A 17,490-nucleotide genomic window follows, 5' to 3' on the forward strand; every position below is an offset into this window, starting at 1 on the left:
AGGTTGGATTATGGCACTAGGCTTACTTCCTAAACATTGACATAGCATGCATTATTATCTTGGCATAACAGTTGACAGTTAGTCGAAGTGGAGATGCTGAGAGGTACATTATTAGTGCTAATGAAGAACACACACTACCACAAAGGAATGAACTGACTGGGTGTAATGTAAAGACGGGATGGAGGAGGAGGAGAGGAGGGTGACAATGTGTGATTCTGCACCTGAGAGGTCCTACTGTACAGCAGCAGGGCCATAGCTCACACCTGAAATGTCTGGAGAGAATTACAACGTCTCGATTGGAATGTGTTCTGACAACTGTGTGTCTTTCAAATACTACCCAAGAAAGATCACAAACTCAGTGAACTCACACCACCACAAATTAAGTCAAATATTGTCAACTGTAAGGTAGCATATGCTGAGTTGCCTTTTTGTAAGCCATAGAGATAGATAGAGGACCCATCTTTGTATCTGTGCCATTATAGAGTATGTGACAGCATGGGCAGCACCATTGAGGAAATCTCAATTTTGAAGTAGTCCATTTTCTTCTTCACAACTGTCTGATCCCTCCTTATGACCCGGTTGGATATGACTCCAACATGGTCACCAGGACGATTCAGCCAATGAAGTTGGAAGTCCCACCCAGTTGATTACATTAAAATGGTAGATGTCCTCAATGGCGCTGCCCATGCTAATTCATCCTTTTGGCCACTAGAGGCCTCTGCCATTCCCTGTGTTCTAGGCCTGCCCTCTTAGGTTTCCGATAAGATTATAAAATCATATTTCTTTCTTGTTTATTTGTCCAAATATTATCGTAGGCTAGAAAAATATTTATTAGCATCATCAATCAACATTTTATCAATGACTAGGATTGTTGAATTCAGATAATAACTGAATGATAGGCTCGATTATATTATATTCTATGCTCATTGATAGCCATTTAATGAGAATTAGACATGATAACTACTAGCTGTTTTATCATGTGGAAAGATAGGTTACTATCTGCGGTCTGACCACAGAAAAGCAAACGCAAACCTGCACTGATTTCAGCACTACAGTTTTGTTTTTTATTCAGGCAACTCAGACGAACGAACTTTACTGGGTCCATCGCTGATGACGTCAGAGGAGTGATTTGGAAGATGGGACCGGCTTGTGTTTTGATGCGTCTACTTTTGTTGTAAACTAATCTCTATTACGAGGTCCAAATAAATGTACAGTAATTCATACAAGAAATAATGTGAATGGCTCTAACTACGCGTACGCCAAACTGAAAGGTAAGCTCTTTTGATCGGGATTTAGCCAGCTCTAAATAGCAACAACGTCGCTAGCTAGCATGAGAGCTTGCTAGCTATCTACTTAGTTATTGCCAAATGCAGGTTTATTGGCTAGTTTGCTGATTATAAAGCTAACTGATGTACGTTATACGTTGTAGCAAACCATCACCCGTTTAATCATTAGCTAACTGAAGCAATACACATTGCTTTTTAATGGACTGATCAGTGATTAGCACAGATAGTTAGCTAGAATTTTAGCTAGCTACCGGTCAGGCAAGACGTGGCTTGTCGATACTCAAGGGTGTACGTGCTAGCGGCCTGACTATCATTTTAGCTATGTTCAATTCATTGTATTTTAGTTAATTGTATGTTTTTACACTGTGAATAACAAGGAAAACATAATCACGTATCCATTCCAACAGACCTCAACAACTGATAATACAGTGCCTTCAGAAAGTATTCATACACCTTGACTTGTTTCACATTGTTACAGCCTGAATTAAACATTGATTTAAATGTTGTTTTTTTTTCTCACCCATCTACACACAATACAACATAATGACAAAGTGAAAACTTGTTTTTAGACATTTTTGCAAATGTATTGAAAATGAAATCGAGAAATATTGAATTTACATAAGTATTCACACCCCTAAGTCAGTTAGAATGACCGTTGGCAACGATCACAGCTGTCTTTCTGGGTCTCTTAAGAGTTCTTCAAACTTTGTCAAGTTGGTTGTTGATCATTGCTAGACACCATTTTCAAGTCTCGCCTTAGATTTTCAAGTTGATTTTAAGTCAAAACTGTAACTAAACCACTCTAGAACATTCAACGTTGTCTTGTTAAGCAACTCGTGTCCTGCTGAAAGGTGAATGTGTCTCCCAGTGACTGTTGGAAAGCAGACTGAACCAGGTTTTCCTCTAGGATTTTGTCTGTGTTTAGCTCTATCCCATTTCTTTTTATCCTCAAAAAGTCCCTTGTCCTTGTCGATGACAAGCAAACCCATAAGAGGATGCAGTCACCACCATCCTTACATAACGCTTTGTATTCAGGACAGAGTTCATTTCTTTGCCACATTTTTGCAGTTTTACTTTAGTGCCTTATTGCAAACAGGATACATGTTTTGGAATATTTGTATTCTGTACAAGCTTCCTTCTTTTCACTCTGTCATTTAGGTTAGTATTATGGAGTAACTACAATGTTGTTGATCCATCCTCAGTTTTCTCCTTTCACAGCCATTAAACTCTGTAACTATTTTAAACTCAACATTGGCCTCATGGTGAAATCCCTGAACGGTTTCCTTCCTCTCCGGCAACTAAGCTAGGACGGACGCCCGTGTCTTTGTAGCGACTGGGTGTATTGATACACCATCCAAAGTGTAGTTAATAACTTCAACATGCTCAAATGGATATTCAATGTCTTCTTTTTTTACCCATCTACCAATAGGTGCCCATCGTTGCGAGGCATTGGAAAACCTTGCTGGTATGTGTGTTTGAAGTTCACTGCTCGACTGAGGGACCTTACCGATTTAATTGTATGTGTTGGGTACAGAGATGAGGTAGTCATTGAAAAATCATGTTCAATTCATGTTACTCCTGAACTTATTTAGTCATGCCATAACAAATGGGTTGAATACTTATTGACTCAAGATAACAAAATTCCACATTGACATTATGGGGTATTGTGTGTAGGCCAGTGACACAAAATCGAAATTTGATACATTTTTTTAATTCACGCTGTAACCCAACAAAATGTGGAAAAAGTGAATTGGTATGAATTCTTTCTGAAGGCACTATCTCTCTCTTTCATTCCAAACTACTAGCTAGGACTAGTTGTCTAAATACCTGACTGATTTCTGACTTAAAAGATGTCTCTCTCTCTCGCTCTTCCAGCAGATGACTGTGATGCAGCGGTGACACCTAAACGTTCCTGTAGTTCCACCATGCCTCAGAAGCTGATGAAGAGTGCCCACTACATCGAGCTGGGAGGGAGATACCAGTACTGGCCCGTGTTGGTCCCCAGAGGGATAAGGCTGTACACATACGAACAGATCCCAGTGTTCCTGAGGGATAACCCTTACATCACAGACGGCTACAGAGCCTACCTGCCCTCCAGGCTATGCATCAAAAGGTGGGTTTTAACATACACAACTAAATAACAGATGCATGGAACTTGCTCTGTGCAGTATGCTGAATTCATACAGATCTGGGCCACATTTAACTATCAAATCCTTGATTCTCTCTCTCTTGATTCTCTCTCTCTTGACTTTTTCCACATTTTGTTGGGTTACAGCGTGAATTAAAAAAATGTATCAAATTTAGATTTTGTGTCACTGGCCTACACACAATACTCTCTCTCTCTCACACACACAGAGGGTAAAATGGAGGGAACAAGGACTGAGGGATCAAGAATTTGACATTGTACACTTTTAAGACAGATCCTACCTAGGCCTAACACTTATACCATGTGTCACTTCCTGTAGTCTGTTCATCCTGCCCAATGAGACGGCGTATATCTGTGTTTACTTCCTGTAGTCTGTTCCTCTTGAAATGAGAAGGTGAATATCTGTGTTTACTTCCTGTAGTCTGTTCATCCTGTCCAATGAGACAGTGAATATCTGGAGCCACCTGCTGGGCTTCCTGTTGTTCTTCACCCTGGGGATCTACGACATGGTGTCCGTGCTGCCTGCCACCGGGGCTTCCCGGGAGGACTACGTCATCTATTCCATAGGACTCTTCTGCTTCCAGGTGGGTACTAGACCGTACCCGGTGGGGTAGTGAGTGACACTATGCTGCTCTACAAAATGGCACAAAGGATGAATCTCAATTGTATTTCCTTGATTCGTGTCCTCAACTCATTGCAAGAGGAGGTCAGAGGAGAGGAACCTCATATTTTCTCCAATTTGTTTTGAGAAGGAGATGAGGAGAATACACAAGTAATCAAGGATATAGCCTACACCACTTTTCTGTGCGGTGACAGACACTCAGTCTGATCAGCCAGTCCAAACAGATTCATATTCTGAGTTCCATGACCTTAGACAAGCCAAAATAGGAGGAATGTAGCTTTCATTCAAAGCATTTCTTCTCTGAAATAGTTTTGTTCTCTCTGTCCAGTTGTTGTGTATGCTCCTCCTAACATAGTTTAATGACATGGTCTCCGCTCTGTTCAGCTCTGTATGCTGTGCTCTGTGGGATACCACCTGTTCTGCTGTCACCGCTCAGAGAAGACCAGTCGCCGCTGGATGGCTCTGGACTACGCTGGCATCTCCATAGGCATCCTGGGCTGCTACGTACCTGGGGTCTTCTACGCATTCTACTGCAATAACGTATGTAACAAACATCTAACCACGTAAAACGCTTTTCCTTGCTGTTACCTCACTTGACTTTCCCAGCTGTAGTTCAGTTTGCATGAAATCCCAACTTTCAGGACAGCTTGACATGTAAAGGGTTTTGTGTACGAGGTGAGGTGTAGTACTGTTCGCGTGCTGTTAGTCGATGATGGGTTTAGGTTTGATAGCAGTCGATATAATCCATCCAGTGGGGATTGTTTACCTGCCCTGAACAGCACCCTCTGAAGGAGTCCTCAGTCAACACATGATATCCTGCTTCTGTTGAGGGAGGGAGTCGTCAGCTGGTATCCTGCTTCTGTTGAGGGAGGGAGTCGTCAGCTGGTATCCTGCTTCTGTTGAGGGAGGGAGTCGTCAGCTGGTATCCTGCTTCTGTTGAGGGAGGGAGTCGTCAGCTGGTATCCTGCTTCTGTTGAGGGAGGGAGTCGTCAGCTGGTATCCTGCTTCTGTTGAGGGAGGGAGTCGTCAGCTGGTATCCTGCTTCTGTTGAGGGAGGGAGTCGTCAGCTGGTATCCTGCTTCTGTTGAGGGAGGGAGTCGTCAGCTGGTATCCTGCTTCTGTTGAGGGAGGGAGTCGTCAGCTGGTATCCTGCTTCTGTTGAGGGAGGGAGTCGTCAGCTGGTATCCTGCTTCTGTTGAGGGAGGGAGTCGTCAGCTGGTATCCTGCTTCTGTTGAGGGAGGGGGGAGTCGTCAGCTGGTATCCTGCTTCTGTTGAGGGAGGGGGGAGTCGTCAGCTGGTATCCTGCTTCTGTTGAGGGAGGGGGGAGTCGTCAGCTGGTATCCTGCTTCTGTTGAGGGAGGGGGGAGTCGTCAGCTGGTATCCTGCTTCTGTTGAGGGAGGGGGGGGGGAGTCGTCAGCTGGTATCCTGCTTCTGTTGAGGGAGGGGGGGGGGGAGTCGTCAGCTGGTATCCTGCTTCTGTTGAGGGGGGGGGGGAGTCGTCAGCTGATATCCTGCTTCTGTTGAGGGGGGGGGGGGAGTCGTCAGCTGATATCCTGCTTCTGTTGAGGGGGGGGGGGGTCGTCAGCTGATATCCTGCTTCTGTTGAGGGAGGGGGGGGGGGGAGTCGTCAGCTGATATCCTGCTTCTGTTGAGGGAGAGGGGGGGGAGTCGTCAGCTGATATCCTGCTTCTGTTGAGGGAGAGGGGGGGGAGTCGTCAGCTGATATCCTGCTTCTGTTGAGGGAGGGGGGGGGGGAGTCGTCAGCTGATATCCTGCTTCTGTTGAGGGAGGGGGGGAGTCGTCAGCTGATATCCTGCTTCTGTTGGGAGGGAGGGGGGGAGTCGTCAGCTGATATCCTGCTTCTGTTGGGGGGGGGGGGGGAGTCGTCAGCTGCTATCCTGCTTCTGTTGAGGGAGGGGGGGAGTCGTCAGCTGATATCCTGCTTCTGTTGAGGGAGGGGGGGGAGTCGTCAGCTGATATCCTGCTTCTGTTGAGGGAGGGGGGGGAGTCGTCAGCTGATATCCTGCTTCTGTTGAGGGAGGGGGGGAGTCGTCAGCTGATATCCTGCTTCTGTTGAGGGCATCACTTGCGCGGGAGAAATGGAACAAGAGCTGCCATTGTGAAAAAAGGACAAACAGAATGTCACTAGGAATGAAGAGACTTAAAGATTTCCTGGAACTGACCAGCTGGGCTAGTAGACTGTGATTTCTACTAGCCTGGGTAACATCCGGGTTCAATATCTGTGCCATACGATGTTTGAAAATACCACATTTTAGTGGTCTGTTGGGCTAGTTGGTAATTGTTAGACTCCATCCACCCAAGCAATAGACAGTTCTCTCTCTCCGCATGGCAAGCCGTACCGGAACATCAAGTCTGACACCAACAGGCTCCTGAACAGCTTCTGTCCCCAAGCCATTAGACTGCTAAATAGATAACAGAATGGCTACACAGGCTTTCTGACTTGACCCTTATTTTATTTTTGCACATTGTATATAGCTACTGACCCTGGAACTGAGCCTGTATATAGCTACTGACCCTGGAACTGAGCCTGTATATACAGTGCCTTGCGAAAGTATTCGGCCCCCTTGAACTTTGACCTTTTGCCACATTTCAGGCTTCAAACATATAAAACTGTATTTTTTTGTGAAGAATCAACAACAAGTGGGACACAATTATGAAGTGGAAAGAAATTTATTGGATATTTCAAACTTTTTTAACAAATAAAAAACTGAAAAATTGGCCGTGCAAAATTATTCAGCCCCTTTACTTTCAGTGCAGCAAACTCTCTCCAGAAGGTCAGTGAGGATCTCTGAATGATCCAATGTTGACCTAAATGACTAATGATGATAAATAGAATCCACCTGTGTGTAATGAAGTCTCCGTATAAATGCACCTGCTCTGTGATAGTCTCAGAGGTCCGTTTAAAGTGCAGAGAGCATCATGAAGAAACACACCAGGCAGGTCTGAGATACTGTTGTGGAGAAGTTTAAAGCTGGATTTGGATACAAAAAGATTTCCCAAGCTTTAAACATCCCAAGGAGCACTGTGCAAGCGATAATATTGAAATGGAAGGTGTATCAGACCACTGTAAATCTACGAAGACCCGGCCGTCCCTCTAAACTTTCAGCTCATACAAGGAGAAGACTGATCAGAGATGCAGCCAAGAGGCCCATGATCACTCTGGATGAACTGCAGAGATCTACAGCTGAGGTGGGAGACTCTGTCCATAGGACAACAATCAGTCGTATACTGCACAAATCTGGCCTTTATGGAAGAGTGGCAAGAAGAAAGCCATTTCTTAAAGATATCCATAAAAAGTGTCGTTTAAAGTTTGCCACTAGCCACCTGGGAGACACACCAAACATGTGGAAGAAGGTGCTCTGGTCAGATGAAACCAAAATCGAACTTTTTGGCAACAATGCAAAACGTTATGTTTGGCGTAAAAGCAACACAGCTCATCACCCTGAACACACCATCCCCACTGTCAAACATAGTGGTGGCAGCATCATGGTTTGGGCCTGCTTTTCTTCAGCAGGGGCAGGGAAGATGGTTAAAATTGATGGGAAGATGGATGGAGCCAAATACAGGACCATTCTGGAAGAAAACCTGATGGAGTCTGCAAAAGACCTGAGACTGGGACGGAGATTTGTCTTCCAACCAGACAATGATCCAAAACATAAAGCAAAATCTACAATGGAATGGTTCACAAATAAACATATCCAGGTGTTAGAATGGCCAAGTCAAAGTCCAGACCTGAATCCAATCGAGAATCTGTGGAAAGAACTGAAAACTGCTGTTCACAAACGCTCTCCATCCAACCTCACTGAGCTCGAGCTGTTTTGCAAGGAGGAATGGGCAAAAATGTCAGTCTCTCGATGTGCAAAACTGATAGACATACCCCAAGCGACTTACAGCTGTAATCGCAGCAAAAGGTGGCGCTACAAAGTAGTAACTTAAGGGGGCTGAATAATTTTGCACGCCCAATTTTTCAGTTTTTTATTTGTTAAAGTTTGAAATATCCAATAAATGTTGTTCCACTTCATGATTGTGTCCCACTTGTTGTTGATTCTTCCCAAAAAATTACAGTTTTATATCTTTATGTTTGAAGCCTGAAATGTGGCAAAAGGTTAAAGTTCAAGGGGGCCGAATACTTTCGCAAGGCACTGTAGCTACTGAGCCTGTATATAGCTACTGAGCCTGTATATAGCTACTGAGCCTGTATATAGCTACTGAGCCTGTATATAGCTACTGAGCCTGTATATAGCTACTGACCCTGGAACTGAGCCTGTATATAGCTACTGAGCCTGTATATAGCTACTGACCCTGGAACTGGCTTCACTGACCTCGGGCTAGCTTTACTAACCTCGGGCTAGCTTTACTAACCTCGGGCTAGCTTTACTAACCTCGGGCTAGCTTTACTAACCTCGGGCTAGCTTTACTAACCTCGGGCCAGCTTTACTAACCTCGGGCCAGCGGGCTAGCTTCAATAACCGCGGGCTAGCGGGCTGGCTTCACTGACCTCGGGCTAGCTTTACTAACCTCAATAACCGCGGGCTAGCTTCATTTTCCATCCCTGCATCTTTGTTCTGAACAGTTCTGTCTGACTCCTCAAGGACTCTAGTGTAGTTGTGAAGCCAACTTTCACCATTTCTACATGGTGACACTTGAAATTCATTGTTCCCATCAAAAATAATCAATGTTTCATTTCATTGCTGCTCTGTACTGCTGAAAGATAACCACTTAGACTTGGCAGTGTGGCCCAAGGAAGTCCCATCGGTTCCTTCTCCAGCCACCCCTCACTTGTGTCTGTCAGAGTTCTGGCGGCACCGCCAGTTAGCTCTTTCCCCCGCATATTGGAAGTGCTGTGTTATTGTGCCCCCCAGAACGCGGCTGAAATCTGCTCCAGTCAGAACCAGATGGCTGCGTTCATAGAGCGGTCCGTCACTCCTGTTTACCCACCATATGACAGTCACACATAGGGGAAACAACCATCTCCACTCCTCCCCTGCCTACCATGACTTGGGCTTCTCCACTCTGGGTGAATACTCAGCCGAGTCCCCAAAGAAAAAAGGGCAGGGTATAAAAAAGAAACATTTATTTTTAGCAGCATAACTCAAATACAATAAAGTCACGCTTTGTGGAATGGAAAATACTTGAAGTGTATTGTCCTGTGTGTTGGTATTTTCCTTGTGAAAATGAAATCCCTGTGAATTCCACTCAAATTGGCAAGCGAGGGTATCTGAATAAATCCCCTGGAAAAGTACAAAGTGCAAAAAAAAATTAACATTTGAAGAATATATAGGTTAATTAACAGGTGCAACATATTTCAGACGTTTGTGTGAGACATTGGGTGTATAAATATTTGTAACATTTTATTTAATTAGGCAAGTCAGTTAAGAACAAATTCTTCTTTACAATGACGGCCAAACCCGGACGATGCTGGGCTGGTTGTGATACAGCCTGGATTCGAACCCGGGTCTGTAGTGACGCCTCTAGCACTGAGACCACTGTGCCACTCGGGAGCCCCCCTGAGCAAATCAATCCATTTCTATTGTAAAAATGGACAATAATATATCTGTTCTATTCCTTCTCATTTCAGTACTGGCGTCAGGTGTACCTGGTGACGGTGCTAGCTATGATCCTGGCGGTGTTCTTTGCCCAGATCCACCCCCACTACCTCAGCAAGCAGTGGCAGCGGCTCCGCTCCATCCTCTTCTGCAGCGTGGCCGGCTACGGCCTTATCCCCACCGTACACTGGGTCTGGCTCAATGGGGGCTTCTCTTCGGGGCTCGTACAGGTCAGCTAACTAGTAGCCTACTGTCTCCAAAGGACTCTAAACTTTTAAGGGCTGGTTTCCCGGACACTGATTAAGCCTCGTTCTGGACACCATCATCTGCTCAGTGGAGTATCTGTATTTTAGCCCAGGATAAGGCCTAAACTGTGTCTAGGAAACTAACCCTACGGGTCCTTTTTTTAAAACAAATTTAAATGTCGCTCCTTGAATCATCCCCCTAGCGGCCTAAACCCAATGCAACTATATATTATCTAATATTCTTCTTATCTCCAGTCTTTTATTCCTCGTGTTCTGGGGATGTACGTGATCGCTGCCTTAGCCTTCACCTTCTACGTCTCGAAGGTCCCTGAACGCTACTTCCCAGGTACGCTCGCGACTTGAGTTCTTTCTCACTTTACTTACATCCTCTCGCCTCTCCTTTTTCTTGGGAAAATGATTTGGAGAAGTTGTGAGTGGACTTTAGTCCGTCTCCTTTTAAAATGGTTGAGAATTAAGTGGGGAGATGGGATGCAAGGAATCACAGAAAAACAATGGAGCCTAGATGGCATTTCAGTTCTCTTGTTGTTATGGTGATGAACCCTGGTTTGTAAACCCGTAACCATGCTTTCGTCCTCCCTCAGGTCAGTTGAACTACCTGGGCTCCAGCCACCAGCTGTGGCATGTTCTGGTCATTGTGATGTTCTACTGGTGGCACCAGGCTGCCCTCTTCATCTTAACCCACCGCCACAGCCACCCCTGCCCAGACTACACTGTGCACGCCTAGGACTGCCCAGACTACACTGTGCACGCCTAGGACTGCCCAGAGTAAACTACCCCCAGGCAGACTGACTGCCCAGGCTACCCCCAGGCAGACTATGACGAGGACTGCCCAGGCTAACAGAGTAGGCCTCGTCCAGGCCCATCACTGGGCTCGAACCTAGACCCTTCTGCACAACACTCACAAAGCAGCGTTACCCATCACCCCACACAAATGACTACTTCAAGGGCTGCTGCTACAAAGACAGATGGACGGAGCCAGAATAAGCTCGGGATCCCATTTCTGCCACCATGGAGCGGCAGACCATGGCAGTACCAACCACAACAAGTCAAATCCCACCCAGTCAACCATTTTCAAATGCTTTGTCAATTTTAAGTCGCTTTGGATAATAGCATCTACTAAATGGAATATATTATGAAACACTGGGGTGACTGGCTGCAGGATCTTGTTACACTACTTTGTTCTAGGTGTAGGCTGACCAAGCGCACAGACTCTGCCTGAAAGCTGGCATTGGGAACAACAATACGATACACTACTCCCGAGACTAATTCTACTTAGCTAGCTGTTTGTAGCCGGAGCAGCAAGAGAGAGGGTATTCTACTGCAGCAGTGTTTACTCCAGGCCTGGTACTGCCCCCAACCTTCCAATATGTTGCTACAGGAACACACCTAAGGCACTTCCTCTTCCTCTGAACAACATCCTGTTAACTGTTTATACAGATGTGATTGTACTGTGGTATTATTTTTTTAAAGTGAATGTTTTGTAGCCTCTGTTAATTAAGTGCTTATGCTGATCCTAGACCAGGTAGGACTTCTAATATATATATTTTAAAATGTTCTTGTTAGTAACAAATACTTATTTGGACTGCATCAGTATTCATTGATGGTATAACACTAATGAGGTATGTGAAGCACTTCATAGGGCAGCGAAGAAATATGACAACTTAACTTTGATTAAAAGCAATCCTGTTTGGAATCAAACCAAAGATATGGTGGAGCTTATATTGGCTGAAGTGGTTCCCACTGAATGTACTCAGACCCCCTGCCTTATTCCACATGTTGTGTTAAAGCCTGAAATATATTTAATACTGTCACCCATCTACACACAATACCCCATAATGACAAAGTGAAAACATGTTTTTGGAAATGTTAGCTAATTTATTGAAAAGTGAAAACCAGAAATATTCAAACCCCTGAGTCAATACATGTTAGAATCACAGCAGTGAGTCTTTCTGGGTAAGTCTAAGATTTATGCACAATATTTGCACTTTTTTTAACAAATTCTCTAAGTTCTGTCAATTTGGTTGTTCATCATTGCTAGACAGCCATGTTCAAGTCTTGCCATGGATTTTAAGTCCAAACTAACTAGGCCACTCAGGAACATTTAATCTAGTCTTGGTAAGCAACTGTAGTGTATTTGGCATTGTGTTTTCCTGCTGAGAGGTGAATTTGTCTCTGTTGGAAAACAGACTGAACCAGGTTTTCCTCTAGGATTTTGTCTGTGTTAAGCTATATCCTGTTTCTTTTTATCTTAAAAAAAATCCCTAGTCCTTGCCAATGACAAACATACCCATAACATGATGCAGCCACTACCATGCTTAAAAATCTAAAGTGTAGTACTTGGTGATGTTGTTAAACAACGCTTTGTATTCAGGACAAAGTTAATTTCTTTGCCACATTTCTTAGCAGTTTTACTTTAGTGCCTTATTGCAAACAGGATGCATGTTTTGGAATATTTTTTATTCTGTACAAGCGTCCTTTTCACGCTGTAATTTAGGTTAGTGTTGTTGATCCATCCACAGTTTTCTCCCATCACAGGCATTAAACTCTGTTTAAAACACGGCCTCATGGTGAAATCCCTGAACGATTTCCTTCCTGTCCGGCAACTAAGCTAGGAAGGACGCCTGTATCTTTGTAGTAACTGGGTGTATTGATACACCATCCAAAGTGTAATTAATAACTTCAACATGCTCAAAGGGATATTCAAAGTCTTCTTTTTTTTACCCATCTACCAATAGGTGCCCATCTTTGCGAGGCATTGGAAAACCTTGCTGGTCTTTGTGGTTCGATCTGTGTTTGAAATTCACTGTTCGACTGATGGCCCTTACAGATAATTGTGTGTGTGGGGGGTACAGAGATGAGGTAGTCATTAAAAAATCACGTTAAACACAATTATTGCACACAGAGTCCATGCAACTTATGTGACATGTTAAGCAAATTTATACTCCTGAACTTATTTAGGCTTGCCATAACAAAGGGGTTAAATACTTATTGACTCAAGACATTTCAGCTTTTCATGTTTTGTTTTAATTTGTAAACATTTCAAAAACATTATTCCATATTATGGGGGTATTGTGCATAGACCAGTGACACAATCTCAATTTTATTCATTTTTAATTCAGGCTGTAACACAAAACAAATGTGTAAAAAGTCAAAGGGGTGTGAATGCTTTCTGAAGGCATTGTATGGACCTTTCGTTATGAATCTAGGCCTAATTAGACTTTGTTTGAAGAAAAATAAGTGAAATAAAAAGTAACCTTTTTGGTTTTCAAAGGAGTTCATAAGTTTCGCAATAGTGGAAATAAGAATCTCTGAATGTGTGCGCTCCTTTTTAACTTGGCTATATATGTTGTAATGTCATTGACAACTGTACTGTAGCCTTTTGTCACCGTTTTATGCATTGATTTTGTTTGGGATAGTCACTGACTTATGAAAGCATTACAGCAAATGACACTTAGGGTCTAACTGTCAGTAGGAATATGTATAAACCTATGCTGTACAGTTAGGAGTTCAGCTGGCTAACAAAACAATGCTCATATGATGTGCTAATTGACTGTGTTGTCTGTTTTCCTGATCTGTTAGACTGCTGGGACCACGTCACCTGTAGCTTAACACTGTTTGCCTTAGAGGATAAGCTACAGTCAGTCATGTCTTTAGTTGTATGCCTGTTCTTTCTATTGAAAACCCTACTAGGGTTATGTGCAATGACAATGTTTTGTAAATGTGTAATATTTAACCTTAAAGTTGTAGAGTGACAAGCTTGTATTTTTCTCAATATTTATAAATACTACAGTACTACCCATGAGCAGGTTTATACATGCGATGGTTGTCTGTTGGCACACAGGGATCTGGGCGTGTACTGATAAAGCATCTCCGAGTAGGACTGCTGATCTAGGATCAAGTCTCGCTGGTCCATGTAATCTGTAACCTGATCTGTAATCCTACTCTGAGACGCTGGAAGAATACAGGCCCTGGAAGTGTCTAAAATCCATTTTGTCGTAGGTCTTACTTTCTATGTTAACTCCAAGTTGTAGTAATAAAATACATTGGATTACAGAAGGCTCTAAATGCTACATGACTATAGGCCATTTTAATCCAAAAACATTTTATTGCATTAGACAACAAAATTATGGAAACTTGTTCAAATAAATATTAACCAATGGGTTCCATAGGCAACTCCCAGCTGTTGTTTAAGTATGTATGATAGGTAAAGATCTTTCTTTCTATAATTACCAGACAATGGAAGAGTTGATGCTGAAAGTGCATTTAATTTAAACACGACCTGATTCTAATAAGTTGTACTACTTTAGACCCACTTTCCCTTTATGAATGCATGGCTTGTGTTACCAATCGACGAGAGAGTGTTTCAGGACTAAGAAGAAGTGGAAGTAGTCATATCGGTTGATTCAGTTTCACCACGTAGGAGAACAGTTGTGTTCTTCCTCTCGTTCAAAAATTGGGTTAAAGGTAAAATAACATCACTTTAAAATGCTAAAAGTATAGAAACAAACCTAACATTTGAAACGGTCCTAAATCATTAAAAAAAAAGCAATCTTGAAACAGAACCAAAATCCCTTTCGTTCTAGTATTAGAGAATGCAATAAAAATTACAAAACCAAAGAAATTATCGCTATGTGTCTCAGTAGACACTAAAATGTAAAAATATGCATAGAAAAAGTCTATGTAGGGTGAAATATTACAGTGGTAAATGCCTACTCTGAAACGACTCATTCTGATGACACAAAAGGGTAATGTTAGCCGATGGTTTCCGAGGTACTGTGCAGCAGGGCAGAGCCATGCCCATATAAGGCTTTCTTGGTGCTAAATTAATCAAATCTTATTGGTAGATCTTGAAGGAGGCCATTATCTACACATAAAAGTATTGTTTTTTTTGCAGCAACTCGACCAATCGGAACACTGAGCGAGCTTGTTTGTCACAGTGTGATCTTGAGTGAAACCGTTATCAAATCGCCAATCTCTCCTGTTAAAATGTCTCATTGCGATGCAGCATAAAAGGCTTGTTAGAAAACAGGTACAGGCAGAAGTAGATACATACAGAACCTGAAATAAATCCTCCATACTCCACAGGTTTACGTTGGTTTGTTAATCCCAAAATCCAGTTATTAGCGTGTTAAAAATATTTTTGAGGGGGAAAAAAAATAAAAAATAGCATTGGAAACACTTAGAGGAGAGTCGTTAGAGCCATTGCTGGTAGTTTCATTTGGCCGAAAAGATAATCAACCACCACACCACCAATCAAGCTGGGATGGGAATTCACCCCCCTGGGGACTGCATAGGCTTGGCGTAACACAGCGATGTGATTGAGAAAGACAAGAGCACGAGTGTGTTTGTGGCGGGAAGACGAGTGAGACATTCACTGTTTGGAGGGGAAAGGCGCAGCTCCAAAAGGATCCAACTCCACGAGCTGAGACGGCTGCTGCTGTTGCTGCTGATGTCCAGGGTGAACCACCAGTTCTGTGAAGGGCACCGCCCCAAAGTCATCCATGATGTTCCCAACCCCCAGCGCCCCGTGGAGGGAGCTGGTCTGAGGCCTGCCATTGGCCGAAACTATGTCTGTCTTGCCGTCCATTAGACCTTGGTACTGGCCCTGGTTGAGTCGGCTGCCATCTTGAGGACCGAAAGGTTTGGCACCAAAGGGATCCAAGATGGGGTCGACCTCGCTAGGTAGGGAAGACCCTTTGTCTTTGTCGGTCATCGTTACGCTGCCGACGCTGATGTTCTCCTTGGAGTCTGAGGTGCTGAGGTACTCGTTGGAGCTCTGGGAGTCCCTCCTGCCAACCTTCTTGTGCCGGCGGACGCGCTCGGGGGTTCGGAAGCTGGGCTTGTTGCTCTTGCGTCCGCCGGTAGGCGTACCGTGGTGGCGCTTTCCGTTGCTGCCGCCGTCTGTGCTGCCAGAGAGCTTCCTCTGCCGGGAAGACAGCTTTTGAAGGCTGCGCTGCTTTAGCCTCTGCTGCTGGGGGCTGGCCAAATCCTCGAAGGCCGGATGGAAGATGTCCTCGGCGCTCCTGGAGGTGGTTGGTGGCGGGGCCGTGGGGCCGGGCTGGAAGGGGGAGAAGCCGAACGGGTCGATGATCTCAGGGGACACAGGCTGGTTCTGACCCATGGAGACATCGCTGCTGCCGGTCTTGCCAGATTTGGAGAGGTTCCGGCTGAACGGAGCTTTTGTAAAGACATCAAACTCCTCCATGGCTTGGCTGGCCACGGCCTCCTGGCTCACCTGCCTGAAGGGTGCCGCGGAGAAGATGTCTGAGCTTTCTGTGGGGGATGCGACAGGAGGAAAGAAGGGCACCGTGCAAAACACGTCGGCACCAAATATGTCCTTGATTCCACCACCACTAGGGGGAGCTCTAACGGCAGCCACACTGGGTGACTCGGAAGGTGTGATCATGACCAGCGTGGCCTCGGGCTCCCCTCTCGGACTTCCCTCATGGGAGACAGTAACTGCAGCAGCCACTGCCCCTCCTTTACCTCCTGGGAGCCTCTTTGAGCGTCCTCCCTTAGCTTTCCTGGGCTCGTAGTCCGAGTCGGAGCTGTGTTTGTCGTACTCCTCCTCGGCCTCGTCCTCCGAGTCCATTAACAGAGGCCTCTGGCCCAGCGTCTCCATTTCCTCCACATTTTCCAGTTCGTTGAAGAACTCTCCATGCTCTTGCTCGCTGTTCAGCCCTTCGTCCTCCTCCGGCTCGTCTTCCTCCTCGCTGCTCTTAGGGGAAGGAGGGTCCGACTCGAAGTCGCTGTCTGATTCGCCGCCCGGTGGTTTGCGGGTCGTCTGTGAGCCGCCGTCAGAGGAGTTTCTCCTCCTGCTTGGTTTGTGCTCCTTGGCAAGAGGTTGCTGTAGCTGCTCCTCAAGGCCTGGCTGGCCCACAGGGACAGGAGCGGTGACTGCAACAGGGCCAGCGACTGGGATACTGAGCTCTTCAATAGGCTGATCTGTCATCATCACACTAGAACCTGTGGGATTGAAGCAGACAAGAGAATGTTACTAAAGACGGGAGAACTTGAAGATGTCAATTATAGAATTACCGGTAGCCTTTACACCCAAAGCTATACGTGACCATATATATATATATATATATATATTATATATATATATATCACACACACATTGTATTATCTACATTTTCTGTAACATTGAATTTGGTGCACGGAATTAAGATCATTTAGAAAATATTGCATTGTTAATACTAGTCGCAGCCAATGTCCTTGTTTGTGTAATTGTACATCATTGCCATTCCCAGAAAATTGCACTTCATACACAGAAAAAAAGATAAAAGTACAAAATCCTAAAACCTACTTTCAAGTTTAACAGATTTTCAGATTAAAATAATATGAAATGTCAAAGAAGCCTATGTTCCAAAAAAAACGGAGAGATACAGATGGACCACGACTTAATACAACAAGGGTTTAAGATGACAATAGAGCACGCAGAGTAAATAGGGGATGGGGAGCGGGAGGGGCCATTTTTAAGACTTGAAACATGATTATTGCTTTTGTTCTAAATCGAGTAACGATGCTTCTTATTACGTAGCTTTGCATGAGCTTTTGCGAGCTGGAAGGGCTCATAGGAGCAGGAGCCTATCTCCCGT

The 17,490-nt window shown here is 44.4% G+C and overlaps 2 protein-coding genes across 7 annotated transcripts in view; one reads left to right on the forward strand and one right to left on the reverse strand.

The window, feature by feature from the left end:
- Positions 1 to 1,089: 1,089 nt before the first annotated feature.
- Positions 1,090 to 13,644, forward strand: paqr3a (progestin and adipoQ receptor family member IIIa). 5 transcript variants are annotated; one of them, XM_014143471.3, is made up of 8 exons: positions 1,094 to 1,271; positions 2,716 to 2,751; positions 3,162 to 3,399; positions 3,854 to 4,016; positions 4,439 to 4,594; positions 9,656 to 9,853; positions 10,124 to 10,214; positions 10,471 to 13,644. In XM_014143471.3, the coding sequence occupies exons 3-8, from the start codon at positions 3,212 to 3,214 to the stop codon at positions 10,611 to 10,613; spliced, it is 939 nt and encodes a 312-aa protein (XP_013998946.1). In that variant the 5' UTR covers positions 1,094 to 1,271; positions 2,716 to 2,751; positions 3,162 to 3,211; the 3' UTR covers positions 10,614 to 13,644. The 5 variants fall into 5 exon arrangements, with proteins under 5 accessions (XP_013998945.1, XP_013998946.1, XP_045551341.1 ...); XM_045695385.2 differs by having other exon boundaries at positions 1,097 to 1,271; positions 2,716 to 2,803; XM_014143474.3 differs by having other exon boundaries at positions 1,097 to 1,271; positions 3,165 to 3,399.
- Positions 12,891 to 17,490, reverse strand: part of LOC106570898 (BMP-2-inducible protein kinase) — a 102,182-nt gene continuing 97,582 nt past the window's right edge. For both annotated transcript variants that reach the window (XM_014143469.3, XM_014143468.3), the window contains exon 16: positions 12,891 to 16,855. In XM_014143469.3, coding sequence (XP_013998944.3) covers positions 15,261 to 16,855 — 1,595 coding nt within the window. In that variant the 3' untranslated portion in view covers positions 12,891 to 15,260. The remainder of the gene's footprint in view (positions 16,856 to 17,490) is intronic.

The sequence above is a fragment of the Salmo salar genome, chromosome 15 (assembly GCF_965601325.2).
Source record: "Salmo salar chromosome 15, fSalSal1, whole genome shotgun sequence".
Taxonomy (NCBI): Eukaryota; Metazoa; Chordata; class Actinopteri; order Salmoniformes; family Salmonidae; genus Salmo; species Salmo salar.

Excerpts from the sequence above, each read along its gene's own strand:
- paqr3a (XM_014143470.3), top strand. The coding sequence starts at position 3,212 with ATGCCTCAGAAGCTGATGAAGAGTGCCCACTACATCGAGCTGGGAGGG. Across the intron at positions 4,017-4,438 it reads TAGGACTCTTCTGCTTCCAG|CTCTGTATGCTGTGCTCTGT; the intron begins GTGGGTACTAGA and ends CGCTCTGTTCAG. Across the intron at positions 10,215-10,470 it reads CCCTGAACGCTACTTCCCAG|GTCAGTTGAACTACCTGGGC; the intron begins GTACGCTCGCGA and ends GTCCTCCCTCAG.